The sequence below is a fragment of the Oncorhynchus clarkii genome, chromosome 13 (genome assembly GCF_045791955.1).
Source record: "Oncorhynchus clarkii lewisi isolate Uvic-CL-2024 chromosome 13, UVic_Ocla_1.0, whole genome shotgun sequence".
In the NCBI taxonomy this organism is placed as follows: Eukaryota; Metazoa; Chordata; class Actinopteri; order Salmoniformes; family Salmonidae; genus Oncorhynchus; species Oncorhynchus clarkii.
The window spans coordinates 33,171,739-33,193,473 of record NC_092159.1 but is presented as its reverse complement, the minus strand read 5'-3'; the positions used below and the strand labels follow the sequence as shown (position 1 = coordinate 33,193,473).

General features: G+C 41.2%; 1 protein-coding gene across 4 annotated transcripts in view; it reads left to right on the top strand.

Moving 5' to 3' along the window:
• Positions 1-21,735, top strand: part of LOC139364553 (pre-B-cell leukemia transcription factor 1-like) — a 45,096-nt gene that overhangs the window by 3,949 nt on the left and 19,412 nt on the right. For 3 of the 4 annotated variants that reach the window (XM_071101377.1, XM_071101374.1, XM_071101378.1), the window contains exon 2: positions 5,731-5,804. In XM_071101377.1, the coding sequence (XP_070957478.1) occupies positions 5,731-5,804 (74 nt within the window). Of the gene's footprint in view, positions 1-3,907; positions 4,022-5,730; positions 5,805-21,735 lie in introns of all 4 variants that reach the window. The other variant, XM_071101376.1, reaches the window with a different exon arrangement.

Sequence of the window (21,735 nt, the reverse complement as noted above, 5' to 3'; positions counted from 1 at the left end):
TTAGTGTTTATTTTTTTTATTTATTATTTTTGGTTACATCACTGAACACATGCAAGCGCAATCAAACCATTTGTTCCCATCACAGGCCTGCCAAATTGTTAGCCCTGCTAGATAAATGGTGTGTTAGTGCTATCCAGGATCCCATAACTCTTACCTTAGCCATTGTAAATGTTAACATCCATGTGGTAAGGACGTACCAAAGAACCCAGATAGCAAGGACCATTTAGGAATGCGTCCCAAATGGCAACGTATTACCAATATAGTGCACTTTTTTTTTGTTGCATATTGCACTATATAGGGTGCACGTTTGCACACATAAATACACTTGATTAATCTCCAACATTGTCATTAGCATAGATAATCAGGTTGCCTTTAATTGAGCCGTCGCTGTCGGTGATCTTTTGAAATTCAAATGGTCGTTAGTTAAAATGTTGGAGGGACTTCACTTGTGTGGGCTTGTAAAAGTTATTTCTATTGCCAGATCTGATATGACACGTCAACATGGCTATGGAAATATAATAGCATGGTGTATTTATAGGACATGTTAATCAGTCACTTGTTTTGACAGAGCAATCATCAATATTTTAGGTCTTTCACTTCACTTGTTAATGCATGCATAATATATGTTTGCATATCATGACTCTTGGTGTGTGCATGACAATAAGCAAATTGCCCATATTCATATGCCATGTGACTTTGAGGAGCTGTAGGTCAGCTGAATTCAGGGGGGGGGTTCAGAATTGTGAACAAAAGATCCGGCTGTCCCAATACGAGACCAGTGTGTGTGATGTCATTTGCTAGTGATTTTCCACCACACATTTGACCACCTGGTTCTCTTAATTAATTCACTCCCTCCCGTCCTCGTGGTGTGCATCCTTTTCATTTTGCAAGGGGTGCAATCAATTCTCCTAAAACGTGTACGGGAGTGCAGCTGTCCGAAAATCTAGTTTCTATTAATGAGATGGGGGTGCTGGACGCTACACCCACAGCTTATGATGATTCTGATGAACTCAAGGATATATTACCTTTTACTGTTAAGGGTATAACTTTGAAGACGTAACTAACTGGAATACGTGTTCAAGAAAAAAATTAGGCCCAAAATAATGTTTGTGTGTGTACAATGTTGAAGACCTCTTTTTTTCTTCTTCTTCTCCCCCCCCCCCCCCAATGTCTATGGTGTGTGCATGATGTGGTTGTGAGTTTTTGGATGTCTGTGCTATAGATTTATACTCTGTGTCTGAGAGATGTTCAGAGTTAAGCAGTTAGTTCATTTTTTTTATTTATTATTTTTAATTGCCTAGCATTTTTCGGCGCATGATTAGGTAGGCCTAGCTTCTTTTTTTTTTGAGTCTGGGATTGGATTAGTCCATCGAGTAGAGGTCGACCGACTGATTAATCGTAATGGCCTATTAATTAGGGCCGATTTCAAGTTCTCATAACAATCGGAAATCTGTATTTTTGGGGGACGATTTTTTTATTTATTTTTTATTTAACAAAAATATATATTTTTATTTAACTAGGCAAGTCAGTTAAGAACACGTTCTTATTTTCAGTGACGGCCTAGGAACGGTGGATTAACTGCCTTGTTCAGGGGCAGAATAACAGATTTTCACCTTGTCAGCTCCAATCTTGCAACCTTACAGTTAACAAGTCCAACGCAATAACGACCTGCATCTCTCTCGTTTCACTCCACAAGGATACTCGAATGCAGTAAGCCAAGGTAAGTTGCTAGCTAGCATTAAACTTATCTTATAAAAAAACAATCAATCATAATCACTAGTTAACTACACATGGTTGATGATGTTACTAGATATTATCTAGCGTGTCCTGCGTTGCATATAATCTAACTGAGCATACAAGTATCTGACTGAGTGGTGGTAGGCAGAAGCAGGCGCGTAAACATTCATTCAAACAGCACTTTCGTGCGTTTTGCCAGCAGCTCTTTGTTGTGCATTGCGCTGTTTATGACTTCAAGCCTCTCAACTCCCGAGATGAGGCTCGTGTAACCGAAGTGAAATGGCTAGCTAGTTAGCGCGCGCTAATTGTTGTTGTGTTGCTGGTTCGAGCCCAGGGAGGAGCGAGGAGAGGGACGGAAGCTATACTGTTACACTGGCAATACTAAAGTGCCTATAAGAACATTCAATAGTCAAAGGTTAATGAAATACAAATGGTATAGAGGGAAATAGTCCTATAATTCCTATAATAACTACAACCTAAAACTTCTTACCCGGGAATATTGAAGACTCATGTTAAAAGGAACCACCAGCTTTCAAATGTTCTCATGTTCTGAGCAAGGAACTGAAATGTTAGCTTTCTTACATGGCACATATTGCACTTTTACTTTCTTCTCCAACACTTTGTTTTTGCATTATTTAAACCAAATTGAACATGTTTCATTATTTATGAGGCTAAATTGATTTTATTGATATATTATATTAAGTTAAAATAAGTGTTAATTCAGTATTGTTGTAATTGTCATTATTACAAATAAATACATTTTAAAAATCGGCCGATTAATCGGTATCGGCTATTTTGTCCTCCAATAATCGGCATCGGCGTTGAAAAATCATCGGTCGACCTCTAATCAAGAGGATACTTATAATTCCCACCCCCTACCAGACTACAGCATGCCAATCCATATCAGGGCATCTCTGGTACTAATTAAAGAGTTGCACCACACCACCAGTACTCTGACTTGGATAGCATTTTTGGAACAATTAAACATAGGCAACATTTTTCTGAGAAGGGATTCAGTGATTCCGTCAAGAAGGCTCTTAATGTTTGCCCTAGGATAGACCGAGCATGCATCTCTGGCACTCCTAAAGGAGTTCTACCACCACTCCTACTCCTGTTGTTTACATGTCTCCGGCCTTCTCATCTGAGGATGGAGTCAGAAACTCTTAGGCAGCAGCTAAAGCCTATTCTGAGGTGTAAGGTTGTCACGATACCAGTATCAGACTGAACTCTTGGGTCCTTTAAGAAAAATCTACTGCATGTAAAATATTGTGTGCTATAGCTTGGGAAATAAACATGATTATGGGTGACAACGTAAGGCTATTTGTTTTCAGCATTAGGACTGTTTTCTTTAGAAAATGTAGTCCGCTTCATGTTTTTTGTTTTTGCCATGATACTGCTGAGTATCGTGACAACCCTAATTAGTTGTATATGCAGGTCTGAAGACCTGAGATGCTCTAGATCAGTGAAATTACTCACTAGTAGTTTCTCTCAGCAGAGGTAGGCTAGATTGATTAGTTTTTTATTTGAAAGTTTAACAAAATACAAACACAGTATACATTTGAAAACGTGCCAGGGATGAAAGTTAATTACGTATTTCAATACAGCAGCAAGATGGAGAAAGTCAACTGTTTTCGACTTGGACATGATATAGCCCATCATGGATTAGCCCTAGTCCATGATTTTAGATGGTCTGATAAAGGCCTATTCAATCCTATGATTGACATTTTAGCCTTTGATTTTGGACTAATTGCTCTCCTATCACTCAAACTTTAGACGAGAGGGCCAAAGAGGTGACCTCCACTTTTTTGGGGGGTGTATCTCTGCACACGCAGACACACGCCATCAAATGTAGCCTGCCTAGGCCATCTGTGGGGCCCCTTGCATGCATGCATACATACATAGCTCTTATACTGACCCGGGGAGGGGGACTGTCTGGGCTGGGTGGCAGGAGAGAACAGATGAGATGGCTGAACAGCACAGTGCCCTGGTGGTGCACTATGTACCGGGTCTGACCCAGTGTGGTAGGATGGCTGTTTTTCTATCTGGGGTGGCATCGGAGATAACAAATGAGGAGGAGACGACGACGACAACAACAGTGCCATACTAGTGCACTATCACTCAACCTGTCCTGCCCGCCCCTCATCCTCTCCCCCTATTACCCCATATCCAGATGCTGGCCAGAGGAGTCGCCGGCGCACTGGGGCGGATCGGATGACCCCGCAGAGGGAGGGGGAGCTGGGGGGGGCACGGCAGGGGGTGGCCTGCCACTCAACTTCCAGCACAGGTCAGTAGTGTACAGGACCCACAGGACTGACCGCATGCCCCATGAGAGCACGAGCACCACACCAGCTCCTGCTCATACCCCCCCTGACCCCCATCTCCCTCCATGGCCCCCCTCCCACTCAAATCCTCTCACTTGCAAAATAAAAAATGTTGCTCAGTGAGACAAACCTGTGTAATTAAAGGTTAAATAAAAATATGGAATTAAGACTGACACACAGGTGGACACAATTATGCACTCGCTCGAACAAGTAATGTAACGAGCGATTCCCTCGTTATCGGCAGACACATCAATATACACTTCTTCTCGGCGTATAAATACTCACGCATTTCCCCATATGATATAGCCGAGGTTAGGCCTCCTACATGGTAGGGTGTTGAGGTTAGGCGTTGCCTACTCATTCATATATTGTATCATGGTTGTTTCCTTCTCTCTCTGATGCCTGTGTCGGGAATGTTTCAAAACAGCTCATCAGTTGAACACCTTTTTACCTTTGTCATGCTCCCCTTTTGGGTAGTATTATTTTGACCTGTATTTTTTGGTCAATTTATTTTATCCATCAAATCCATGACTGTATGTTTTAGCTGTTGCATATTTCAGCATGTGATTCCCCAATGTATTTCATGAGTTTGAGTGTGAGATGTTTTGTGGTTTTATAAATAGGCATAGATGCAAAAAAAATAAAAATCATAACGGTTCCCTTCAGTTGAGGATCACAGCTCTAGGGAGTTATCATGACACTCTGGAAGGGCTCAATATTAAGCTCTTCACTGACGCTGCACAGATCAGAGCAATGAGGAATATGTGAGTCATGTTTCTGTGTGTGTGTTGTGTCAGGGATTTTCAAACTTTAATGTCAAGACCTCCTAAATATTATGAGCCCCTGGGCAAGGACCCCCTACTAAAATTGAATTTTCACGAGCTGCCATTTAAATTCCAGAGCCGCATGCAGCTTCGCAATCTTTGCGATGACTACCAGTGGTAAACCTGCAATCCTACACATTTTGCAATGAGGTTGAGAGAGAATTTAGCCGTTTTAAAGCAAATTTCCTGCTATTCTAAACATTTTGCCATGGCTTATGCCGTGTTCATATGCTATCCAAGCAGTATTGGGTACCTAACTAAGTTTTGTTTGGGTGCTGGAAATAATAATCATTTGGATGGGTACCCTTGGAGGTTGGGGCCCCAGGGCACATGCCCTGCGTGCTCGTTAGTAATAAGGCCCCGGTCTACCAGTGATGGCGCCTGGCCCATTTTTAGTTTGTGTTTGCATAATTAAATTTTCTAATTGAGAGTTTATAATATAATTAAAAGTCAAGTGTCGCTGAGTGGGTGTTCAGCAGAGTATGCTTTCACCCAAAAAGTACTGTGTGTATAAAAATAACATGGCTTTGGCGGTAACTTGATAACAGTGCTTATGGGGGACCAAGATATTAAGCTCAATGTGAAACTGAGTGTGTGATAATACAACTACTTTTTTCTTTTTTTAAATGAGCTTTTATAAGTCCATTAATACAGAACCTTGCACTACTAGATCAAGGCTGGATGGACAAACCTCATCGACTCTAATTTAGCTCGCTTTTCCATGGCGCGGCATATGCTATGAAATGACTAGGACAAGCAGGCATATATTCTAATCTTACCTCCAATTCCCTCTCTTCCTCGCTCTCTTTCTTCTCCCTCTCTCGCTCTCTCTCCTTTCTTGCCGGCAGGAAACACGCCCTGAACTGTCACAGAATGAAGCCTGCCCTCTTCAGCGTTCTGTGTGAGATCAAAGAGAAGACCGGTGAGTCTCCACTTTTTGTTCTCAACTATCATCCCAGTCTGCCTGAATCTCAGTTCTACTAAAATGTGCACTCAATAGGAATTGTTTTATAACTTAAACCCACATTTCTGTGAAAAGAATACAATTTTATTGTCAGTTACCTTACTTCTCTCCACACATTTCAAAGCATTGGATTGGTGTAAGCATGAGCTGGGGAGTTTCCACAATCTCTCTTATGCCAGTGCTTTCCTTTTTAAATCGAGGAAGGGAAGTGCAGAACTTGAACGAGCACTCGTTCACTGGGTCCATTAGGCCCTGGTCAAAATAAGTGCTCTATATAGGGAAGAAGGTGCCATTTGGGTTACGGACCAGAACTCTACACCAATATTTTCAGGTTGTTTCAGACATATAGGCCTTATGGGTGCTTCTATTGGTTCGTTAATGGAAACCTTGGCACCTGGTTCATTACCTATTGATACCTCCGAACACTTGACTGGATATTGATCTCATTGGTTGATTTGGTAACTAAGATTTGAAAGGAAAGTAGGTGGTTGTTTTTGTTATGCTGAGCTGATCTTAACCTGCTGGAAGCAAACAAGCTAATATCATCAATTTGAACTACATTTTTTGTGTCTGAGCAATTTCAAAGGGCAGGGATAGAATCTGCGACAGTACGCTATATTTACAAAAGTATGTGGAAATCCCTTTGAATTAGTGGATTCGGCTATTTCAGCCACACCCGTTGTTTACAGGTATATACAGTTGAGCACATAGCCATGCAATCTCCATAGACAAACACTGGCAGTAGAATGGCCTTCCTGAAGATCTTAGTGGCTTTCAATATAGCACCGTCATAGGATGCCACCTTTCCAACAAGTCAGTTCGTCAAATTTCTGTCCCGGTCAACTGTAAGTGCTGTTATTGTGAAGTGGAAATGTCTCGTAGCAACAACTGCTCACTTGCTTCGTGGTAGGCCTCACAAATCTCAGTGGGACCATTGAAGCGCATAGCGTGTAAAAAATAATTTGTCCTTGGTTGCAACACTCGAGATCCAAACTGCCTCTGGACGTCAGTACAAGAACAGTTCATTGGGAGGTTCATGAAATGGGTTTTCAAGTCCGAGCAGCCGCACACAAGCCTAAGATCACCATGCGCAATGCCAAGAGTCGGGCTGAGTGGTGTAACCACCGTTGGACTCTGGAGCAGTGGAGACGCGTTTGATGAATTGATGAATTTCGCTTCACAATCTGGCAGTCCGACAGACAAATCTGGTTTTGGCAGATGCCAGAAGAACGCTAACTACCCAATGCATAGTGCCAATGATAAAGTTTGGTGGAGAAATAATGGTCTGGGGCTTTTTTTCTATTTTTTTTCGTCTTAGGCCCTTTAGTTCCAGTAAAGGAGAATCTTAACGCAACAGCATACAATTACATTCTAGACGATACTGTGCTTCCAACTTTATGGCAACAGTTCAGGGAAGGCCCTTTCCTGTTTTAGTATAACAATGCCCCTTTCACAAAGCGAGGTCCATACAGAAATGGTTTGTTGATCGGCGTGGAAGAACTTGACTGGCTTGCACAGAGCCCTGACCTCAACTCGATCAAACACCTTTGAGATGAATTGGAATTCTGATTGCGAGCCAGGACCATTTGCCCAACATCAGTCCCTGACCTCCCTATTGCTCTTGTGGCTGAATGGAAGCAAGTCCCCGCAGCAATGTTCGAACATCTAGTGGAATGCCTTCCCGGAAGAGTGGATGCTGTTAAAGCAGCAAAGGAGGGGACCAACTCCATATTAATGCCCATGATTTTGGAATGAGATGTTTGATGAGCAGGTGTCCACATACTTTTGGTCACGTAGTGCAGCTTTTCCAGACCAGCCATGGCTCTCATTAAAAAGTTCTTAGTTCCTATCTTATTAGCTATTCTAGTCAGCTAGCGCTCTCTGGCATGGTTCAAAGGAGGAAGCTGGCTCAGGAGTGGAGGGATGGATGGATGGCAGATTGATGGTTATGGTGGCTAGCGTGGGAGGAGAGAGGCTGGGCTTTAGAGCTACCTGCCCTCCTTCTTTCTCCACTCTTACCTCTCCTTTTCATGGATTCTCTCTTTTCCCTGCCTTAATTACTTCCCCATCCTCCTCTACTCTCCCCTTCTCTTGCCCTCTCTCCTCTCCCCTTTATATCGCTCTCCTTTTGTAAATACAGTTAGAAAGTGCTGCTGCACTGCTGCCTGTTATGGCGACCTGTCAGCAGTGCATTATTGCTCTCTCCTCATAGGAACAGAGTAGGCTGGAAGGGGTAGGATAGCCTGTTGCCCAGGCAACCCGCGGCCTTGTTTACCCTGATGCCTTTGATTTTTCACATAAGCTTTCTGGTGGACAGAGGCCTGAAAATGTGTGGCTGGATGGAATGGAGGCATAGAGCGCCAATGGTTATAGGTTAAATCAGTTTGGTTTGGATGTCACCTTTAGCTTTGCCATGGTTATTACTTGAAATACACTAAACAAAATATATAAATGCAACATGCAACTATTTCAAAGATTTTACTGAGTTACTGTTCATATAAGGAAAACAGTCGTTATTAAATGAATGCATTTGACCCTAATCTATGGATTTCTTATGACTGGGAATACAGATAAGCATCTGTTGGTCACCGATACCTTTTTTTTAAAGTAGGGGTGGGGATAATAAGTCAGTATCTGGTGTGACCACCATTTGCCTCATGCAGCGTGACACATCTCCTTCTAATAGAGTTGATCAGGCTGTTGATTGTGGCCTTTAGAATGTTGTCCCACTCTTCAATGGCTGTGTGAAGTTGCTGTATATTGGCGGGAACTGGAACGCACTGTCGCACACATCGATCCAGAGCATCCCACACATGCTCAATGGGTGACATGCCTGGTGAGTATGCAGGCAATGGAAGAACTGGGACATTTTTAGCTTCTAGGAATTGTGTACAGATCCTTGCGACATGGGGAAGTGCATTATCATGCTGAAACATGAGGTGATGGCAGCGGAGTAATGGCACAATAATTGACCTTAGGAACTCGTCACAGTATCTTTGTGCATTCAAATTGCCATCAATAAAATATTTGTTCATTGTCCATAGCCTGCCCATACCATAGCCCCATGGGGCACTCTGTTCACAACGTTGACATCAGCAAACCGCTCGCCCACACAACGCCTTACACGCTGTCTGCCTTCTGCCTGGTACAGTTGCAACTGGGCTTCATCCCTGAAGAGCACACTTCTCCAGTGTGCCAGTGACCATCAAAGGTTAGCATTTGCCCACTGAAGTTGGTTACAACGCAGAACTGCAGTCAGGTCAAGACCTTGGCGCTTTGAGCTTCTCTGAGACGATTTCTGACAGTTTGTTGTGCAAACCCGCAGTTTCATCAGCTGTCTGGATGGCTCATCTTAGACGATCCTGCAGGTGAAGAAGCCGTATGTGGAGGTCCTTGACTGGTGTGCTTACACGTGGTCTGCGCTTGTGAGGCCGGTTGGACGTACTGCCAAATTCTCTAAAATGACGTTTGAGGCGGCTTATGGTAGAAAAATGAACATTAAATTCTCTGGTGGACATTCCTGCAGTCAGCATGTCAATTGCACGCGCCCTCATATGTGCCCTCATATTGCGTGACGACTAGAGGTCGACCGATTTATGATTTTTCAACGGCGATACCGATTTTAATAGGCCAGTTTTTGTATGTGTGTGTGTGTGTGTGTGTGTGTGTGTGTGTAATAATGACAATTACAACAATACTGAATGAACACTTTTAACTTTAATATAATACATAAATAAAAATCTATTTAGTCTCAAATAAATAATTAAACATGTTCAATTTGGTTTAAATAATGCAAAAAACAGTGTTGAAGAAAGTGAAAATGCAATATGTGCAGTAAAAAAGCTAACGTTTCAGTTCCTTGCTCAGAACATGAGAACATATGAAAGCTTGTGGTTCAATATTCCCAGTTCTTCAATATTCCCAGTTAAGTTTTAGGTTGTAGTTTTATAAAATGATTCATAGGACTATTTCGCCCTATACCATTTGTATTTCATATACCTTTTGACTATTGGATGGTCTTATAGGCACTATAGTATTGCCTGTCTAATCTCGGAAGTTGATAGGCTTGAAGTCATAAACATCGCCGTATTCAAGCATTGCGAAGAGCTGCTGGAAAGTGCTGTTTGAATTAGTGCTTACGAGCCTGCTGCTGCCTACCACCGCTCAGACTATACTATCAAATCAGACTTAATTATAATATAATCAACACATAGAAATACGAGCCTTGGGTCATTAATATGGTCAAACTATCATTTCGAAAACAAAACTTTTATTCTTTCAGTGAAATACGAAACCGTTCTGTATTTTATCAAATGGGTGTCATCCATAAGTCTAAATATTGCTGCTACATTGCACAACCTTCAATATTATGTACAATCTGGCAAATGATTTACGTGTTTTGCTAGGAAGAAATGGTTACACAGTTCGCAACGAGCTAGGCGGCCCTACTGTTGCATATACCCTGACTCTGCTTGCATAGAACGCAAGAGAAGTGACACAATTTCCCTAGTTAATATTGCCTGCAAACATACATTTCTTTTAACTAAATATGCAGGTTTAACTTCTTTGGGCTAGGTGGCAGTATTTGGGAGTTTGGATGAATGAGGTGCCCAAAGTAAACTGCCTGTTACTCAGGCCCAGACGCTAGGATATGCATATAATTGGACATATTGGATAGAAAACACTCTAAAGTTTCCAAAACTGTTAAAATAATGTCTGAGTATAACAGAACTGATATATGGCAGGCAAAAACCCGAAGACAATCATCCAGTTTTTTTCCCCCCTCCAGCCCACCTCTAATTACAATGGATGGGAATATAGAAAGAAGTCCTCCCAGATTGCAGTTTGCCCTTCCACTAGATGTCAACAGTCTTTAGAAAGAGTTTCAGGCTTGTTTTTTTTTTTTAAATGAGCTAGAATTTGTAGTTTTTCTAAGTGGCTCCCATTTTGGCTGTAGTGTGCGTCTTAAATTGTATCGTAATATTTACTTAATATGGTACATGAGGATTGAGTAGGAACGTTGTTTGACTTGTTTAGAAGTTTATTGGTAATTTACGGGATTCATTTGTATGCATTTTGAACGAGGGGAAACCGTTGGATTACTGAGTCAAGCGCACCATTGAAATGTACTTTTTGGGGGATATGAAGAAGGGCTTTATCGAACAAAATGACCATTTGTTATGTAGCTGGGACCCTTGTGATTGCAACCAGATGAAGATATTCAAAGGTAATTTATTTTATCTTTCTGACTTTCGTGACGCATCTGCTTGGTTGGAAAATGTATGTAATGATTTTGTGTGCAGGGCGCTCTCCTCAGATAATCGCATGGAAGTTAAGTTAAGTTAAGAAGTTAAGCTTTTAAATGATGTATGACACTTATATTTTCATGAATGTTTAATAATACGATTTCTGTCATTTGTATTTGACGCTCTGCAATTTCACCAGATGTTGGCCAGGTGGGACGGTAGCGTCCCAATGATCCGTAGTGATTATGTTAAGATTGTTATTTATAAGGTAAGTTTAATGCTAGCTAGCAACTTACCTTGACTCCTTGCTGCACTCGCGTAACAGGTGGTCAGCCTGCCACGAAGTCTCCTCATGGAGTGCAATGTCATCGTCCATAATCGGCATCCAAAAATGCACATTACCGATTGTTACGAACTTGAAATCGGCCTTAATTAATTAGCCGTGCCGATTAATCGGTCGACCTCTAGTGACAACAACTGCACATTTTAGACTGGCCTTTTGTCCCCAGTACACGTTTGCACCTGTGTAATTATGCTGTTTAATGGGCTTCTTGCCACACCAGTCAGGTGGATGGATTATCTTGGCAAAGGAGAAATGCTCACTAACAGGGATGTAAAGAAATGTGTGCATAAAATTGGAGAGAAATTAGCTTTTTGTGCAAATGGAAAATGTCTGGGATGTTTTAGTTTAGCTCTTGAAACATGGGACCAACACTTAACATGTTGCGTTTTTATATCTTTGTTCAGTGTACTTGCATCCATGCAAAACAGCTTGTTAAAGAGTTACAATACCTGTGGTTGTATGTAGGCCTATGCTATTGTCAAGAATCTCAGCCACTGCTCCAGTCTGCCGGCTATTTTGTATTTAGTGGCCCTCTTCCTACCAGCTCTGTATAGGCCTACCTGATCTGCCATTTCCCTGTTCCCTTCATCTCCACAAGACACCCTGCAGGCTCCATTATGTATCTCTGGAATAGTAGAAGAAGGCATCCCTTCCTCCTGCTCTCTGTATCCCTTGCTCTGTCTCAATTCAAACATATGTTTACATTGTTAATTTCCCTTGCTTTGGCAATCAGAAATTAACAGTAAACATGATACTCACAAAAGTTAAAGGATAGACAATGCAGATGTGCAAATAGTTGAAGTAGGAAGAGAATCAATAAATATAGGTTGTATTTACAATGGTGTTTGTGCTGCACTGGTTGCCCTTTTCTTGTGGCAACAGGTCACACCTTGCTACTGTGGTTGTACACTGGTATTTCACCTAATAGCTATGGGAGTTTATCATGATATGAATTTGTTTTCCAATTTTTGGTGTGTAATCTGAGGGAAATATGTGTCTCTGGTCATAAATTTGGCAGGAGGTTAGGAAGTGCAGCTCGGCTTCTACCATATTTTGTGAGCAGAGGGCACATAGCCTGTCTTCCCTCGAGAGGTCTACTTATAGCGGCCTCTCTTGATAGCAAGTGCATGCTCACTGAGCCTGTACATAGTCAAAGCTTTCCTTAATTTTGGGTCAGTCACATTGTCAGGTATTCTGCTATGAAAGTAGAAAATACGTTAATTTATAGACATCAGTTTGGGCAAAATCAAAGCTGTTCCAGACTGGTCAAAATCTGAACCACACATGGTCTCTGACTGGTTTGGACTGGACCAAAAACCAATGTCCGTGGATGTGTAAATCAACGCCAGTTCGGACTGCACCAATAAAAATGCCCAAAGGGTGTTGGGCTGTGCTTACTGAGGTGTAGCCTACACTGTTGCCTGAAGGGCATTCATGAAAATCAACATCTTATGTGGGAAGCCTACCATTTGTAAAACACAAAAAAAAGAACATCTGGACAAGACCAAAAAAAGGTCAAAAGTCGTTGGCTCGTATTTACTGGGGTGTAGCGTACCATTTCGGACAGCAGTGGAATTTTATGAATGCCCATCCATGTGGTAGGCCCACCATTTTTAAAACAGTCAGTTGCATTGGCTTTATTAGTCCTGATTCCTGTGACAAATTGATTTGTCTATTTAAGTTCTGAATATCAGCTACACAAATTTATCATGAGCCTATTTGCAATGTCTTTACACAGCGGGAAATGCAGATTTTTCTTTTTTGCTATGATCAGCAAATGGACACATACAAACTTGAAACTACAAATCATGACAATGGGGTGAAACTCCTGGAAAACACTTCATGGAAGTGAAACTCCTGGAAAACACTATATTGTACATTTTACTTTGACCCTGACCTGTTTTTAGGATATGTTGTTTGTTAACATGACGGTGCATTTTTTTGTTGATTGGGCGCTGTTTGGCTATTTGATCGGAGAAACCTGCATGATGTAAAAAGTGTCCGTCATACATTTTATCTCTAGGCTACAGAAAAGGCCACATACTCTTTCTACCGTATTCTATATCTGCAATATGATTTATGCTAGATCATTATTTTTGTACTTCTTACCCCATTTTCTCCCCAATTTTGTGATATTTAATTGGTAATTAGTCTTGAAACGCCATACAGCTGTTGACCGAAGTCAAAGTGCACGCGCCAGGCCGCCGAAAGGAGTCGCTAGAGCGCAATGGGACAAAATATTTTGCACCTCTGTGTATCATCAACCCTCACCTTAACCAGCAGCATAAGGGCTTCTGAGAGAGATTGTCAATGTTTTGGGGCAGAATTATGTGAGGTTTTATGTGTTGTTGGAGGTGTGTCATGGTCAGTTTAACTCAGAAAATGTCTCCCTCGTCAATCTGCCACCATTGGCGGGCACTTAATGAGCGGGCTGAGCGTGCTTGTAGACAAGCACCATGTGACTGGGTACTACCGTAAGTTTCAAGATAAAAAATGTATGAAATTAACACTCTTTATCACCTAACGTATAGCACAAGTTGACTGCAATTTTTTACTTAGAGTAGCTACAAAAAAAAGTCAAGTAAATCGTTTTGACGTTATTAAAAAATACCATCAGGCTGTAGATGAAGGAGAGGAAACTGGTTAAAACTTAAGGATCGGCATTCTATCAACGAGACAGTTGTTAATCATGCAGCTCGTTATGTCAAGATCGCAGATTTTAGAGAAACAAATGTCGGTACCTATGTCTTATATCGGCTGAAAGCTTAAGTTCTTGTTAATATAACTGCACTGTCCAATTTACAGTAGATATTACCGCTAAAAAATGCCATGCTATTGTTTGAGAGCTCCTAACAACAAAACACTTTTTTTCCACTGCTATAGGTTTCATAAATTCACTTCTGAATGTGAAAAGTGTACTTAAATTAGAGCAAGATTTCAGAATGTATCATCCAAAGGGTCCCATAACATGAACATAGTGTCGTTTTGTTAGATAAAATCCTTTTTCATACCCTAAAAAGGTCCATATAGCATGCGCGATTGATTTTGTATTTCCACCCGTTCAATTAGCAAAAAAAGGTATCTGTGAAAATCTCACCCTAAACGTTGTTTCAACAAGTCAAATCACGTTCGTATCTATTCCTCAGAGATCCAAGAAGATAACAAGACTTCACTATTTCATTAGGGGTGTAGTATATCCTATAGGACGACATATTTGGTCAGAGAGTGACGCCTTCATGGCACGCCGACGCGTCAGCCATCACTTGAACGACTATCTTTGTCAAATGAGCAATCGGGGTCAAACAAAGCTAGCTAGATAGCCAATGAGCTGGGATTTACAGGAAACCATGTATATGTCGTAAAATGTAACTAATCTTGTACGGCAGCATGCCTTTTCATTTTGGAGTTCTGAAAACTGGTTTTGCAATGGCTACTAATACTTGGAAAGCTAAATCAAAGTCCAAGTATACAGATTTGATGATATACTTGCAGAAAATGGAATATGATTAGCCCAAATGTACCTGGGGAATTCACAATAAAAGTCTTGTAGTTCACTCATACTTCCAAGTTTATCCATCTGAAACTTTGCACGTACACTACTGCCATCTTGTAGACACGATCGGAATTACAACCAGAGTGATGGCTAGAATGATGACCTTTCTCTTGCATTTCAACGATGGTGGTAGAAAAATACCTGTTTTAAAAAAAGTATCTTTATTTTCTACTACCAGCTCTTGTGTGTTATTCTCCTACATTCAATTCACATTTGCACCAACTTCAAAGTGTTTCCTTTCAAATGGTACCAAGAATATGCATATCCTTGCTTTAGGGCCTGAACTACAGGCAGTTGGATTTGGGCAAAAATTGGAAAAGGGGGGCTATCCCTATAAAGTTTAAAGAAGCCTTTTTAAGCAGTGTAAGCCCTATTTCCAAATATCTCGGTATACGGTATGCCACCAAAGCCTAAATTACATTGAGCTGATTTCTGACCTGTTCTTTCTTTTTCCTTAGCATGTTACTTTACTGTTTGTTTCAATATAGTGAAGGCATAGCCTCTCTCTCCTGCAGCCTATGGAAGGCCCCAATCAGTAGTCCTCTAGTATCTCTACTAGATTTTCTGTAGTCTTTACACACACACACTGAACAGCAGGGATAAAAGCAAAGTCCATGCTCTGGTCTACTCCTGCTGCTTCGGTCTTGTCCTCTACCCATCCTTCTCTCGCTTCTTGAAAGAGAAGACTTGCTCTGAACTCCGGGCTTTGATATGGTAATAATGGAGGAGGGGAGGTGAATTCCTCTGAGTGCTGCAGTTGGGTAGATTGTTTTCATTGTTAAGGAAATGTTCTGCTCAAAATATCAGGACCCCCTCTCCCCCTTCACTTCTCCACCAGTCTCTCGTTCTTTATTCTTATTTTTCTCTTCCCCCCTCTTCTCTCTCTATCCCTCTTTCTCTCACGTTAAACATTACCTTCATACGTGTGAACATTTCATTTTGTCAAAAGTGAAGACTCACTCTGACACATTAAAAGCCATCCGAAGGGAGAGGGAGAGAAAGGAATTGATCAAAGTTGAAGAGACAATTCCGTTGCTTCCATTCTGGGTTGACGGCTTGTTTGGTTCCTTCTCTCTCTCTTGGGCATTGGCAGTGAAAATAGCTGCTGGGGAAAGTTTTGTCAAAGGCCACTGCTATTACTTTTTAATGTTAGTTTGCTTGCGTGCTCTCTTGCCTTTTCTGCAGCTAAGTTCTCTCTCGACATGACACTACACATTTCTTTAATTCCCCCACCCTCTCTCTGCACTGTTGTTTTTCCTGGTTAATATGCCATTTAGCCGAGGCTTTCATCCAAAGCGACATACATGCATGTGTACATTTTTACGTATGGGTCAGCTGGAAACGAACCCACGTCCCTTGGCGTTGCATGCACCATGCTCTACTGAATAAGCCAGCATAGAGGTTTGACTGAACCAGTGTTGTAGAATGTTTTCAAGATCTAAGCCATAAAAACTAATGGCGGAACATGACTAACTCAAGCACGTCCATTTATTGAAATATTTCTGCCGAGGTGCAAGCCAGGGTTTTGAAATCGACTTCAAGCCACTTAAGCAACAGCCATGTTGTTTTTTAGGCTCCAGATGAAGCTGTTTTTCTTTTATTGGTGGTTGATTGAAAAAAGCAATAAGCTGTAATTTTTTCCTGAAGTGAGCCTAGTTGTCTAGTACTAGACAATTTAAAATTGATAATATAATGTATGCCGTTTAGCAGCTGCTTTTTATATAAAGCGACTTAATAATGTGTGCAAACGTTTTACGTATGGTTGGCTCGAATTGAATCCACAATCCTGGCGTTGCAAGCGCCATGCCCTACCAACCGAACCATAAAGGACAACACCGTTAAATATTGAATGTCTCCGACCCTAGACATCCTTGACTGTTCTAGATCAGTGTTTGTCAACCTCCAGTCTGTGGATCGCTACTGTTACCTGGGATGATGCTGATCGCTGCTTGAGATAGTTCAGACACTTATTTAGACGGCTTTCAAAAAAAGCTTTCGGCTTTTTTAGGCCTAGATTTCATGTAAAATGTTCTCCAAGGAGCAAAACCCCTATCTTGCCCGGTTAAGTACAGAAAATGTTGAGAAAAACTTGTCTATGGCTGTGTCCGACCAGACTAGTCATCAGCCCTGCCGTCCAGTGAATCACAGGACTAATTAAGCCCTTTTTAATTATTATTATTATTTTTCAAAGAGCTTCATTTGAACCTAGCTGTAAAACTTAATGAGTTGTTGGAGAAAACTCAGACTTTTAATGCGTTTTTTACGAGGTTGAAGCTTTAGGCGTCTGTTGGCTGAAGAGCAGGCCGAGCCCAAGGTTTGGCTAAAGGGAAATTCATATAGGCCTTGTACAGTATGCCACTTGGGACAAAAGAGAAACGCAATATTTACAACACATTAGGACAACTGGGTTGAAGCTTGTTAACTGAATGTAGAACAGAGAATTGTTCTCAACTTGGTTTGTAAATGAAACCCTTTACAACTTGAACAAAGCAGGCTGAATACTAGTGCTGCACGGTATACTGAAACTTCTGTACTTTTTCTATACTAGAAAATGAAATATGGTTTGCTACTAGAATTTGGTACTTTTGGTTCCTCTGTCAAATGGCTCATGTCATATACGGAATGAGAGGATCGAGACGGTCTAGTAATTTTTCTGAATCTTCTCAAGGGGGCTGTAGTAAACTAGCCAGGCTACTTGCGCATGCAGTTGACACAGCGCAAGCCACTTTTGAAAAGCGAGAGGAGAGAGAGAAAATACTGACGGCATGGCTTCTTATAACAAACATTGTACCTCCACGCCCGCAACTTGACAAAGTTCGCTTCTGGAGCTAGTTCTGGGAATACTTTGCTTTCAGAGCAGATGAGGGCCAGCCCATCAAAACAACTATGTGGAAGGAGTTACAAAGCAGTACAGGGCAAGGGAGGTTTTGTTGCAAAACGACAAACTATTTTACACATGACATCTGCATTGTAATGTTATTCTACTAGCAACAACATTTGATTAAGGTTTGAGTGACAGTGACCATGTTTTTATGTGAGGTAAGGTCGTAACGTAAAAAATGAATCACAACAGCTCTGATGGAAACGGGAAGTTTCGGTACATTTTTCTAAATGTCGACAGATCATGTTTGTTCGTGTCTGTACAATTAATTGTGCGAGGGGACGGTGGAAACTCCTTTTTATGCACCAATATTGAAATAATAACCATATTGAAGTAAACTTGGAATCACGTGATCTGGTGTGTTGTCCTCCCATGTCGACTTGGGAAAACATACAGTTTATTAGGCTACAAGATTAAATAAGTTATGAACTTCAGAGTGGTGAAAGTGCACAGTGATCTTGATGCTCTTTCCAATAAATATCCAGGCTCTTATTCTGGTGACATAATGATTTCACGTTTGGCTGCCGTTTTGTCAGATAAATAACGTTCTTCGTCTTATCAATAATATTCTCATGTAGACTAGCCTACCTGCGCAGTATCTGCAAGCTGTTGGCTAGAGCACACGTGCTCAGACCAGAATAGGCTATTTAACGCAACAGTTTTTGTAACAACTATTGGTGGAGTTGGAAATGCAATGGAAACACATTGAATGTTAGCTTTTCATTCGGTAAATGAAAACTTGAGCGAAATAATACATTTTGTGTGCATGTCATCAAGCACAGATTTGTATCCATAAGTCTGTTTGGTGGAAACACCGCTGGTGGGAAAATATGCATATTTCCTTTATGCTGATTCTAGAATACTGTCATATCTGTTGCCAATTGGATGGAAACCTAGTTGGTGACATGAACATAGTGTATTCAGCATGACATTCATGTGAGCATTATACTATGATTACAACCCAAAAGTTTTGGGAAATGCACTCATAACTTAGCTATAATAGCAATATATTAAGACTACTTTGCGTTTGTCTGGGCTTGCTAGCAGTAGCTACTAGCCAGCCAGCATCCCATGGGAGTTGAAATGCACTCTGGAAATCGTAGCATGCTGTGTAAAATCCATTGTATTTCTAGGGTGCGTGTGTAGACTATTGCAATATAGACACTTAAGAAACGAGCTAAAGTGTTTTTATGTTTTGGAACTAAACTATTAATTTAATACAATAATAAGCTGTAATGAATCAGGTCTAATGTAATTTTACCTAATAGTATGGCCATAGATGAGCAAATTAACCCTGATATATGTATCAAATTAAAAAGTTAAAACGGTTTTAGATGTAAGACTATTTTGTATGCGCTGTGTCTCACAGTTCTGCAGAAGGAACATTTTAAATATATTCTGTTATTTAATAGGGTGTTTTTATTTTTTTGAAATAAATGTAATATAGAAGATAATCTATTTGTTCTACCAGTTATCAACATATTCAAATGTATTTATATAGCCCTTCGTACATCAGCTGATATCTCAAAGTGCTGTACAGAAACCCAGCCTAAAACCCCAAACAGCAAGCAATGCAGGTGTAGAAGCACGTGGCTAGGAAAAACTTCCTAGAAAGGCCAAAACCTAGGAAGAAACCTAGAGGAACCAGGCTATGTGGGGTGGCCAGTCCTCTTCTGGCTGTGCCGGGTGGAGATTATAACAGAACATGGCCAAGATGTTCAAATGTTCATTAATGACCAGCATGGTCAAATAATAATAATAATAATAATAATAATAATAATAAGGCAGAACAGTTGAAACTGGAGCAGCAGCACGGCCAGGTGGACTGGGGACAGCAAGGAGTCATCATGTCAGGTAGTCCTGAGGCATGGTCCTGGGGCTCAGGTCCTCCGAGAGAGAGAATTAGAGAGAACGCTTAAATTCACACAGGACACCGAATAGGACAGGAGAAATATTCCAGATATAACAAACTGACCCTAGCCCCCCGAACCTGGGGAACCAGCCAGGCAGAGACAGCATGGGCGGTTCGTTGCTCCAGAGCCTTTCCGTTCACCTTCCCACTCCTGGGCCAGACTACACTCAATCATATGACCCACTGAAGAGATGAGTCTTCAGTAAAGGACTTAAAGGTTGAGACCGAGTTTGCGTCTCTGACATGGGTAGGCAGACCGTTCCATAAAAATGGAGCTCTATAGGAGAAAGCCCTGCCTCCAGCTGTTTGTAGGTAGGTATGTACAGCAGGACCAAATCAGAGAGATAGGTAGGAGCAAGCCCATGTAATGCTTTGTAGGTTAGCAGTAAAACCTTGAAATCAGCCCTTGCTTTGACAGGAAGCCAGTGTAGGGAGGCTAGTACTGGAGTAATATGATCACATTTTTTGGTTCTAGTCAGGATACTAGCAGCCGTATTTAGCACTAACTGAAGTTTATTTAGTGCTTTATCCGGGTAGCTGGAAAGTAGAGCATTGCAGTAGTCTAACCTAGAAGTGACAAAAGCATGGATTAATTTTTCTGCATCATTTTTGGACAGAAAGTTTCTGATTTTTGCAATGTTACCTAGATGGAAAAAAGCTGTCCTTGAAACAGCCTTGATATGTTCTTCAAAAGAGAGATCAGGGTCCAGAGTAACGCTGAGGTCCTTCAGTTTTATTTGAGACGACTGTACAACCATTAAGATTAATTGTCAGATTCAACAGAAGATCTCTTTGTTTCTTGGGACCTAGAACAAGCATCTCTGTTTTGTCCGAGTTTAAAAGTAGAAAGTTTGCAGCCATCCACTTCCTTATGTCTGAAAAGCGCTTCACCTTCTTTTCAGCTGGTGCACAAAGATGGAGGGTTTTCAAGAAACATGTGAACATAACTGTGAAGACATGGAGTGACACAAGATGGGAGAGTAGGTGTGAGATACTGACAATGGCAAACAAGGTGAACAGACTCCTAAATGCAGTTGGATATCGCAGAGAATTTCATCACAAATGCAAAGGCCTCCCTCACTACATACCGGGAAACTGGATTCTCGGCCCAGACAACAAAAAGCATTTGTGAAGAAATTAATGTGGAGGCCGTTCTGAAAGAGACAAGACTGAGAAACAGCAAGGGACATTTCAGCTGTGAGGCTCCTGATGAACCAGTGACTGATGCACTGAAAAACCTTGAAGTCAACTACTTCAACATTTTAGTCGACTCATTGTAGTGACATCCATGGATGAGATATTTGAAACACTCAAGCAAATATGGAGTGCTGCTGAACTTCAGCACTGCCTCTCAGATGTCCAGTGAATCTTTAAAGGCTCTCTGCATGGAAGTTTAAAACTCTCTAGCATTCAGAGATGACTGTGACATCAGTGGAATGGATCTGGCACATAAGATTCAGATAAGAATAAGAATAAGCCTTTTGTGCTGCTTTCCTTTCTCTGTGGGGAAAAACCTGGAGGAATTCTATCCTAACCTTTGGATAGCCCTAAGAGTTGCAGTCATCCTACCAGTAACGGTAGCATTGGCAGTGAGCTCATCAAAAGCTACCTGAGGTCTTCCATGTCACAGGAAGGTTGTGTCACAGAGTGGTCTGGCCATCATGAGTATAAATCGTAGGGAAACATGTCCTATGATGATGACATTGATGATTTTGCCTCAAAGTGCAGAAGAGGAATATTTTGATGGTAAGATTTTAATTCAAATGTTTACACACTTCGTAACATTTTAAGATTGTATGGCAGAAATGCGGTTTGTGTAAATGACTGCTTAACTGTGACCTACTTTCTCAATTTCTTCCAGACAGTCCAGATAGACTGGTACCCATCCTGATCAATCAAATGTATTTTATAAAGCCCTTATTACATCAGCTGATGCTGAAAATGCCTAGGCTGT